The sequence below is a fragment of the Porites lutea genome, chromosome 14 (assembly GCF_958299795.1).
Source record: "Porites lutea chromosome 14, jaPorLute2.1, whole genome shotgun sequence".
Taxonomy (NCBI): domain Eukaryota; kingdom Metazoa; phylum Cnidaria; class Anthozoa; order Scleractinia; family Poritidae; genus Porites; species Porites lutea.
The window spans coordinates 1,197,501-1,208,069 of NC_133214.1; the positions used below are offsets into that span (position 1 = coordinate 1,197,501).

The window sequence follows — 10,569 nt, forward strand, 5'->3', positions numbered from 1 at the left end:
GTTAGAGGTAAGATCTTGCTTGTAAGAAAATTAATTTTGTAACTACATGATAAAAAATAAATGCTGGCAATTTAGTTATTGTTTCATCTTCTTGACAATTGGCCCCTAATGCCTGGTTGTAAGGTAAAGGTCCTTTTGAACTCCACTGTTGCAATTGAGGCAAAGAGCTTTCAAAAGAAAAGAAATGCTACCACCCATTTGGAATAAAGTGCATGGCAAGTGAAGTTTCTATATTTGTGCTGGATTTTGCTCCTCAAACTTACATCTGTTATTGAATTGTGTTTCCAGAGGTAAGCATCACACCAAGTAGTTTGTGGGGAGGACAAGGTCTCTTAGGTAAGACTTACTGCAGTCACCTCTCTCCTAATGGACACCTGTATGAGACGGACACTTTGGTAAAACTGACACCCAGGGTTGGTCCTTGTTTTTTTTTTATTTCCTTTATTTGACTGTCTGTAAGATTGACAACACTCTCAGACAAACACTTGGTGGTGGCCCCAAGAGTGCTCATCTCAGAGAGAAATGACTGTACTGTATTTATTTATATTATTTATTATTTATATGGTTAGCACACTTATAAATTGCAGTAGTGTTTTTGTAGGGGTTACTATTAGATACATTCATCTTCCTTACGTTTGATGGCAGCTGACAAATAGCCATCAGACTGCTCAATCAGTGAGGGAGAATTGTCAAACTTGATAAGCTTTCACTGTTTTCTTTTCAAGTTTTAATGTTTAACAATCTCTGTTTTTTCTGTTCTTTTGACAGGTGTTAGCATTCGATTTTGCTCTTTTGAAGGAGCAAATGAAAATGTCTGGCATGTCTTGGTAAGTTTGTATGCAGTTCCTCTGCAAGTCTTGTCATCATCATTCCAATTCTCTATTTTTAACACCCTTTCTTTTAAAGTACCAGTTTAAGACTTAAATTGAATATCATTAATGTATCTCTTATAGGAAGTTCAACCAAACTCACCTGCAGACATTGCTGGATTAAGGTCAAACACTGATTATATTATTGGAGCTGATTCTGTTCTTCATGAAGTAAGGGTTACAATTCTCCTGTAGAACATTGTTTTCATTGAGTTTCTTTGTTTCTTGCTTTGGAAGATCTCATGAAGGTTTTTCTTTTTTTCATTTTGTAGTCTGAGGATTTATTTCAACTGATAGAAAGTCATGAAGGCAAAGTACTTAAGTTGTATGTTTACAATTCAGAAACAGATGGCTGTAGAGAGGTAAAGTTTTTGCTAGTCTGAAACAGTACTAAAGAATGTGTAATTTCATTGATTCATAGAGGGCTCTGAGCGAACTAATGCTTTTCTTTGAGACTGGCATAGTTTCAGTCAAATGATACATCTCAGAGGGAGTTATGGTGAAGAAAAAATAAGAAAAATAAGCTAAGAAGGGAAATGAACTTGTGTAAACCTTGTTTTGTTGCTTTTTCTTTTAAAATTGTAAACATGTTCTTTGTTTGTAGATAACAATAACACCAAACAGAAACTGGGGAGGGGAAGGAAGGTAAGTTTTTGAATCCTGTTTATTTTAGCACACTGGAAACTTAATGTTGTGGATCCGCTCCCTCTCTGGAAATTCCAGTTCATACTTGTGATCTCATATCATCTGATTTTGAAATCACACATAGGATTTTCCAGTTTAGCTTCATACTTTCCTTTTATAATTTTGGCCTTTAAGACCCCCTCCCCCCTACCCCATCAAATTTCCAGTGACCCTTTGTATGGTGGGAATAAAATATTCATATTTTCTTGGACCACCATATACACGTAGCAAAGTGCCAGGAGATAGAGAAAATGTGTTTCTTCTAATTGTGTTATGTTATGTTTGGTGTTATCCAGAATATTTTTACCATAAAGTTCTAGGGCAACAAATAGAGCCGAGGGTGTACACCTACCCCCAACCCACCCACTTTGTAAAACATGGTGGTCATGAAAATTATGGACATGATCACACAAGATGAATTTGCTTGATATTTTATGAACTCCTCCCCACTACTTCTGTGGGAAATGAATACGGGCAACAAATGAGAATTCAAATTTTGATCGTAGGGTTTAAGGGTTAACTAAGATGAGCAAGAAGTGGGCCCTGCACAGCACATGACTCTTCTTTATTTTACAAAATGGTATGACTTCATTTATGTTTGCTTTACATTTGTTTTATTCCAGCATGGGCTGTGGAATAGGCTACGGTTACCTTCACAGAATACCAATCAAAGATCCCTCTGAACTCCCTCCTCAACTCAAAGCTTCACCGGCTCCTGATGGATTTTCTGATGTAAGTTAGCTCAGACTCTGCTTCACAAAGTTTAGAGTTGTTTTTAAAAAATTAAAATAGTGATAATTCCCCTAAATGTTTCATCAGAAACACTTCAGAAATTTGTTTGAAACATTTGTTATATTTGTTAAGTTTACGTGCTACACAGCACCTTTATTTTATTTATTTAACCCTTTAAGTCCCAATAGTGACCAAGGTCAATTTTCTCCTAACGATATCCATACATTGTCAAGAGATACGTTATGAGAATAAATAAAATGATCACCCAAGAGAAAATGCCTTGATCTATTATCAAATTCTCTCAACTAATTCTTTAAAGAAATGTATGGAGATCAGTTTGGAGAATATGTATGTTAATACTGGGGCTTAAAGGGTTGATGTACATTTACAATGTATACTGTTGTCATTAGGTTCCCCTTGTTGGTCCTATGACACCACCCACGTCGGTACCTCTTGTTGCTGTTTCAACATCAGCATCACCAAGCCAAACAGCAGGTCTTGAGTCGGGAATGGTGAATTTGAATCTTAACAATCCTGCGGCTCCCCCAGCCATGAATCCATTCAGTACTCTCCCTGCTGTGTCTCCAGCTACCACAACAACTGGAGCATATCCAGTGGGGGCTCCACTGGTGGCACCTGGTAGTACCTCGCCTTCAGTGCCTTCATTCTCGCCCCAAATACAAGGAACGCCTGTCATAGGAGGATTGCCGCAGCCCTTGATTCCATTAGCACCAGTCAATACATCTCAGTCATCGTCACCACAAGCCCCAGCACCAGCTGAAACCTCCTCTGTCACAATAACAGCAACTGCAGCTCCTCTTATGACTGATATCACTGCCGGAGCAAGCCCAACTCCCTTAATACCTGTGACAAGCACTTTACCTACAAGTGGCGACATTGCAACGTCTTTCACACCATCACCACCACAAACGCAACCCATTGTTACATCATAGAACAGCATATAATATTTAAAATGATTTGACACTTACTGAATATATTAATAAAATAGTCCTATGAGTATTTGATGTCATAATGCCATGAAGGGTCAAAAGAGCACAGCCATTAGATTCTGGGACATTAATCAGCCCGTAGTTTATGGGGTTGTTGCATATACTTTGAGAGACCAGCCAATTTACTCTATGGAAGGTGTGTTTCATTGGCCGCATTCACACTAGAGACGGATTATCCATTGGATAATTCATGTCAGACAGGTAATACGTCTAAATTTGAAAATGAAATGGTCTTGATTTTAGATGGACAATCCGCCGGACTTTATCTATTTGTTTTTCCTCCAAATTGGTGGTGTTTGAAGATGGATTATCGGCGTCAGACGAATAATCCGTCTCTAGTGTGAAAACGGCCGTTAGTATTTTTGTACTGTTTTATGTGAATCTTGTGCAGTTAAAGTCCTGAACAGATGCTTAAGGTGTAACTTGCAAATGTGTGACTACTTTAAATTATTTTTTGAAGGAAGGTGTTGTGTGAAAATGACTTTCTAATGCAAAGAAACCACTACAAGACCTAACGTGAAGCTGACTTGATTTCTGAGACACAATTCTTTATTGTGTTCTTTCAAATGAAACCCCTTCAGGGTGACTATTGAGTGGAATTATTCTAAATTGTTCTTCAAAAAATGAAAGTTATTATAGGATTTTTCCTAAGTTTTGATTTGAGGGAAATTACAATCAAGTAACTTGCGATTGCAGAGGTATTTCTAGTGAGGCCCAGTTAGGGTAAATTCTGACAAGCAACATGGCCTTGAACAGCAGAAATGGGGGTAAACGACACAAAGTTAAGCTGAAACTGCGACAATGACAAGAGAAAAGCACAAATACAATAGTAAAATACGGACAGTGACATGGCTTCCTCCTCAATATGTGAAATGATTGGTTTTGAAATTCAGACGAGGGACATACATTACCACCCCTAAGAGGGCCTCTCCAGTAGGTGGACAGAAGTCAAATAGGTCTGTATCAGAATCAGAAATACGTATCAGAAATACGTCTGTGTTTGCAAGGTAGAAACCTAATAGAACAATGAATTATTTTGCATTGGTGGTGACAAGTTACTCTAAAGGTTTAAAAATTAACAGTGGTTACACTTTTGTCTGTCACTCTAATAGATTATAACATACTTCTTATTTTGTTTTATTTCATGGAAGAGAAAAAATTTGTTTTACCAGGTTATCACTCAAGATATTATTAAGATGTTAGCATGCCATTGAGATTGTTCGCCAGTTGTACAATAAGCTTGAGAATAATATTTTAATGACATGCTAAGTGCAGTGCCGGTAAAGTAAATTACACTTCTGTAATACAAATAACGGTATCAAGTGCAGAGTTGTCACATCTCCGCTTTTATTTGCATAATGCTTCCCATAAAATTATCCTTCTCAAACTCATCAGTTATTACTTACTGGAGAGCTTACGCAAATCGTCTTTATGAGAGAAAATACACTTGGCATTTCAAACTTGGTAGCGCCAGCGCATTTTAACCCTTTCACTGCCAGATTGTTTGATGGGGTTTTGTAAGGTGACTTTAACTTTTGATTCTATGGACGAAATCCTATGATGTGACCATTCAAATGAAAGCTCTCTGCCTGTACTTACACAAGATGCCATTTGTTTCTCAAAATTTTAGAAAATGAAATGTGGAACTTTGGTCGAAATTTGCCTTTGGCCACATTTGGTTAAAGAGAAAGCTTCTCACTTTCAGTAGATGTTCGTCGCTGAAAGCGGTTTTGCTTAAGCTCCCCATTATTACTAACAAAAAAACAAAGGGAATCTGATCTTTACTGTGAAGAGGATTTGAATATGAATTTCTTGGTTACGTCCACTGAGAGCCGCGCAAAAAACAAAACAAAACAAACAAAACAACAAAAAAGATGTTTTATCATACTACCACAAGCCTTCCTTGGAATGGTAATAGTGATAAATATTCGTGGTGCGCATGCGTTCAAATTCTATCCCCAGACCGAACAACTGATCCAGTAGTGCCCAGTCCTCACCGCCCCAGGTGTTTTTCTGCACAGGGAATCCTCCCGCTCGGTCCCAGTCCGATTTATACATTCCTATTATTCCGTAGCCGTAAACCTGCCACTCACCCGACAGGTCTTTAGGGTTAGCTCCACAATCCATTTGGACGATGATTGGTGTGTAGATCATGCGGCCTTCGATGCAGTGCTGCGAGTGAACAAAGAATGCATTATTGCAGGAGCTTATAACTGGGAGCCTTTATCTCCAATACAAGCCCTTGGAGTCAACCCTTTCCCGAGAGGATTTATAAATAGAATGGTTCCCAGCTGAGGGAGGCTTCGCACGTCGACAGTGAACAGAACCAATCACAACGAAGAAATGACAGTGCTATTGTTCTACATCAAACAGCACATGTGCAGGAAATACGGTGTTGACAGGCAAAATACAATCATAAGCTCGCGAAACGTGACCTTAGCGTTTTGCTCTAGAACATCTCTCAGAGGTTTTCTAGCTTTTCTTTCTAGTGGGTAATTTATACTGTGGAAAATGTTTTACTCTGACTGTGTAGATATTAATTTTGGATGTTGTCTCACATTAAGAGGCCATGAAGCCGACCTGTCTCTTGTATATTGATTAATTATTTCCTACAGTTTATTGTCTGTAGTTCTGCCACGATTCGATTTTCTTTGACCAACGTTTTAGGCGTTAAGGTTTTTATTTTAACTTAAAAACCCTCTATATAAATCACGGTCCTAGTTTCATACGGTCTTTTCCGAAGCGTTGATCTGAATAAATACTTGTAGTTGTTTCGTCTGTCAGTGTAATGATTCCCTGCTATATTTTCTAACGCCGAGCCCAGAGTCTCAATCAAAATTGTTGGGACACTTTGCTGTCTTCTTGCCCTCCCAATGTTGGTGTGCAAGATTTGGCGAGTTAACTGTGATAACCAACATTGGGAGGACGTGGAGAGGGACCAGAAGTGGAAAAACTGCGTTGGATGGAAGTGTCCCAACTATTTCTGTCTGAATTGCAGCTATTGTTTTCTCACGAATAGTGATCTATTATCATTAAGTTTAGTTTCATTATACCCAGACCTAAGCAGCTGTAAAACCTAAAAAACGGACGTATGGTTAAAAGGAAAACGGTCGCAGGACAGGCTCCTGACTTCGCCTTCAATTTCGTCCTCGTTTATTTTTTACGGTGACATACGAGACTCGCGGAAATGCGACACTTTTCGCGGGAAACAAACCGCTCTATTTATAAATCTACTCGAGAAAAGGTTGAGGTTGACTCAAGAAATCAGTGGAGATAGTCAGAGATAATTCCTAGTCGCTGAGGGCGACTAGGAACGACGCTGACGATTCTCATGATTCACTTGCGCAAAGTCGTGCGGAGGTCAGTTACTGACATATGACAACAAACTTACCTTTCTAATACTGTTAATAAGGGGACTTGCAATGTGCAAGTGAAGATCCACCATGAATATAATACTCTGTGGGTCTGATACCAGATTTATTGCCTCAGTAAATGACCTAGTCCGTGAGTATTCACCATCTTGCCTCAAAAACTTGTAATTTTGTAAAGAGCTCTGTTTTAATACTTTCTCCAAGTCGATGTCAGAGCTATTGTAATCGAATATTATCACGTGAAGATAAGGGTCTTCTGTTTCCCGCATAATCCTTTCCACGTTCCTTATAAAGTGATGAATCCATCTGCCAAGATTTTTAGCTGTAACAACAAGGTAAACCGGTGCTGTTTTGTTCCACTCAAGATCCTTTGGATAACAAAGCTTCTTTGTTCCATTAGGCATGAAAACGTATTCAGAAAGAAGGACAGTTTTGTTGTTTGAAAGATCCCTCAATTCTGCATCAATCAGATACCTACTTCCCTTTATGGTATCAGTCTTTCGTTCAACACCTCTCACTTTCTTAAGAACAAATTTCCTGGAGTACAAAAAGAAAATAACAGCTAGTAACCTACTACAATACTATCACAGACGACTCTCTCTTGACGGATTCCTCGATAAGACGAATGGACACCTAGGGTTAGTCCCTCCCTTTCTTTACCCCTTTTATTTTACTGAGGGGAGGGGCAAATGAGGGGGAGCAGTCTTGACAAAAGTTCACGAACAACAATTTTGAGTTTCACAAAAAGTGTACTTGATCTCGGCCACGAGTTTGGGTGATCTCTGCGCGGCTATGAATTCCCTAGGGAAACCATCTGTAGGTGGGTCTGAGTGCACTGATGTGTGAAGTGACATCAAAAGTGAAGTTAAATCAAGCAGCCAGCTGCTAGTTATTTAGATCGTTGGGCCAAATTTATGAGCCTATTTCTTCAATTCATCTTGAATGTAGGTGTACAGAATAGAGGATTTTGGCAGTTCACGTTTCACGATTCAGAGAACAGTTTTTCAGTTAGTTCAGTGGACACCAAAAACGGTCGATCACGGTTTCACGAAAATAAGCTTACCCCCCTTTTACTTTCTATAAGACGGACATCACTCTCAAGGTGGATTTCCACTGTCAAGTAATTCTTACGAGCGTAAACGTAAAAGTTGAGCGAGGTCCAGCGCGACCTTTTATACAATGTCTAAATTCTAATTACGCAAGTAAATTTTAGGCGCGTAGGCGACAGAAGAACTCCACCCACACACGGATACTTTATATTGCCGTCCTTAATGGTATCCGTCTTAGTAAGAGTCGACTGTTTTTCTTAGAAAGGTTAACTACCCATCTTCATTAAAAGAAGAACATTAGGAGAGATACCCTTAAGTCATAGGTCCGATAATAGACTGGAACTGAATTGTCTTGAGTCTATGTACAGACGCACCCTCCTCTCCCCTCTACCCCTTTTTTTTAGGGGAGTGGGCGTCTGTGGACTGGCTATGGGGTTGTGTGCTCTATGTAGTCAGTATAAAATGTAGTTTGCGTAATAAGTTTGGATGCAATACAAGCATGAGAAGCAGTGTTTCATCACCAGATGAAACACTGAGAACGACGCGAAGAGACGTATTTTTGACGAACTTCAAGGTGTTTCATCTCGTGACGAAACACCGCTTCTCATGCTTGATATATTACTTAACAAATATTCCATACATCGTGGGTTTCGATCAAGTGACGACGACCCCAGTACCAACACCAAACCGGTAATTGGTAAGAATTTGGTATTCAGTGTCGATTTCGGTATTACGCGAAAACGAAGTCTCCACCCACAAAAACAAAAACGCAAACAAACAAACAACAACAGCCACAAAATTGTCATGGTCCTTTTGCGCGACTCTTTTCTTGTGGCTTCTAATACGCCCCTGTGCCCCCATGTTAAGAGGGAATTCACTTGGATTAACTGTCTTGAGAACAAGAAAAGTGTTTTTCATCAAAATTCTTATACCCACCCTGGTCTACTTTGCTCGAGCGACTTCATGAAGGTATCGACGATCTGAAACGCTTCTTTTTCATCCAGGGGAAATATCCAGTATTTCTGATCTTGAAGTTGTGGATGCTCAGGAAACGGGTAAATAAATGTATGCACAACATGATAAATTACCGCATGATATCTACCCACTTTGTGGTTGACAACATAGCTTGGGCTGTACTCACAATACGGCAACGTATCTTCAATTTCCTCGTGCGATAAATAGCTTATCTTTTCATAGACCTTAAAATAAGTCTCTCGATGTCGTCTAGAAGCACAGGTTGGAGAATCTGGTATCAACTCGTCGTATAATTTTACATGTTTAAAATTGCTGTCTTTGTGGTAATGAGATAGAAAGCTACCGTTTATAATTTGAAAATCATAATGCTGTGGTGTTTTCCACAGAACTTGTAGTTGGTTTGTTTCTTCAGAGCAAATGGAAATCACTTCTATGTAATACTTTTTTCCGCCTATCAACTCAGCTTCGCCAACATCTTTCTGCTCTTGTGAGAAGTCTTCGTCGCTGTAAATTCTTCTTGTGCGTAGGTTGGTCTCGTCCTGACCAAGCCAAATTTCGGCCGAACAAAACTTGACCTTGAAAAAATACAGTCCAGATGTCCACGGAGTAACAAAGCCGAACAATCTCAAAGTCTTAACGTTTGTTCCAATCTCGTCTGGATCAACCATTGTCCTGTTGAGCAACACCCTCGCGTCCGGCGCTTTCGGATACATAGGAAAATTACACAAAGCGTTTAAGTCTTTCGCGCATATTCCAATCCACACATGCAGGTTTAAATTTCCAGGCGCATTTTTCGACGCGGTTTTAGGCGGTACATCCGTAAAAATTTGAGTTGTTGTCAGATTAAAAACTAAACCAAATCTGGAAAAACGAAAAAAATTGTAATACGCGATGAACAATGATAAAGCAAATAGTAAAATGGCGATCTTAAAGGCGAGCGAGCGTCTTCGATAAATTGAAACCAAGGATGAAACAAACACAAGAGTTCTCATACTGTATTCAATTAAGACTTCTTCCTTAATTTTTTTTTGTGCGTAAGGTGATCAAAAGTTATTACTATATAATTTGTTTAGTATGTTTACTTTTTGAGGCCACATTCTACAGAGAGCGAAACGGTTTCTATGGCGAACAATATACCAGTGGCTAAATGGCTACTCGAGAAGAAATTTAAAGCGATTATTTTGTAACTCCATTCTTGTTTCAACTGTATTTAACAAATTTAACCTTTTAGCCTTTCTAAATTCAGTTTTGAGGGATCAAAAGCACCAAATGCACCTACGGTCTCGCTCTTAACAGACCATATATCGCAAAAGGTTTAAAACTTCCAGTGTCTCGTTTTATACTTTCAGATTCAGGCAACATTTACTAAATATATAAATATGTATATATAAAAAATAAATACATAAATAAAATAAAAATAAATATATATATAAATATCAGAAACAGATTTCAGACAGTCTTGAAGTTTAATATGACGAAGTTCACCTTTTTTTTTTTTTACATAATTTAAAGGTTCAAAGTATTATTTACCAAATTGTGCTTTCATAGCGATGACAAAGACTAACTATTCAGGAACCTAAATATAGATGCGACCAGAGAAAACTCGAATCTACGCAGAAATCCTTGGAAATGCAACTTAGTACCCTGCAACACCACTTTGTCGCATCTGTGTAACTTCATCCTTTTGGGCCCAATATCCACATACAAATTCTACAGATTGAGCTCCATACAGAATACCTTACAGAATGAGTTGAGAGTATTTGCTAAAAGCTCAATGCACTTTCCCTTTCGTGATTATTTCATTCGTTTTTTAAAACTTTTTCTCTTGATCATACAGGGATATCGCTAGGAGGAAATTGATCACTCATCGGTCTAAAAG

General features: G+C 38.7%; 2 protein-coding genes across 2 annotated transcripts in view; one reads left to right on the forward strand and one right to left on the reverse strand.

The window, feature by feature from the left end:
- The window catches only part of LOC140924591 (Golgi reassembly-stacking protein 2-like), a 7,328-nt gene extending 2,642 nt beyond the window's left edge, over positions 1-4,686 (forward strand). The window contains exons 3-10 of the mRNA XM_073374614.1: positions 1-7; positions 289-336; positions 769-827; positions 954-1,040; positions 1,142-1,231; positions 1,474-1,514; positions 2,177-2,285; positions 2,696-4,686. The exon at positions 1-7 is cut by the window's left edge and continues 90 nt beyond it. Coding sequence (XP_073230715.1) covers positions 1-7; positions 289-336; positions 769-827; positions 954-1,040; positions 1,142-1,231; positions 1,474-1,514; positions 2,177-2,285; positions 2,696-3,238 — 984 coding nt within the window. The 3' untranslated portion in view covers positions 3,239-4,686. The remainder of the gene's footprint in view (positions 8-288; positions 337-768; positions 828-953; positions 1,041-1,141; positions 1,232-1,473; positions 1,515-2,176; positions 2,286-2,695) is intronic.
- A 470-nt stretch (positions 4,687-5,156) lies between these two features.
- LOC140924987 (beta-1,4-N-acetylgalactosaminyltransferase 3-like) lies at positions 5,157-10,356 on the reverse strand. Its single transcript, XM_073374952.1, has 4 exons — positions 10,334-10,356; positions 8,652-9,551; positions 6,687-7,203; positions 5,157-5,467 (listed from the first exon to the last, which is right to left on the reverse strand). Exons 1-4 carry the CDS (start codon positions 10,354-10,356, stop codon positions 5,183-5,185), a joined length of 1,725 nt encoding a protein of 574 aa, XP_073231053.1. The 3' UTR covers positions 5,157-5,182.
- Positions 10,357-10,569: the final 213 nt, after the last annotated feature.

Bases quoted from the DNA above. Each gene is read 5' to 3' on its own strand.
- LOC140924987 (XM_073374952.1), bottom strand. From the start codon at position 10,356: ATGCGACAAAGTGGTGTTGCAGG. The intron at 7,204-8,651 runs GTGGGTATAAGA...TTTGTACTCCAG, and splicing joins CTCGAGCAAAGTAGACCAGG to GAAATTTGTTCTTAAGAAAG. The intron at 5,468-6,686 runs GTAAGTTTGTTG...GTTCACTCGCAG, and splicing joins TTATTAACAGTATTAGAAAG to CACTGCATCGAAGGCCGCAT.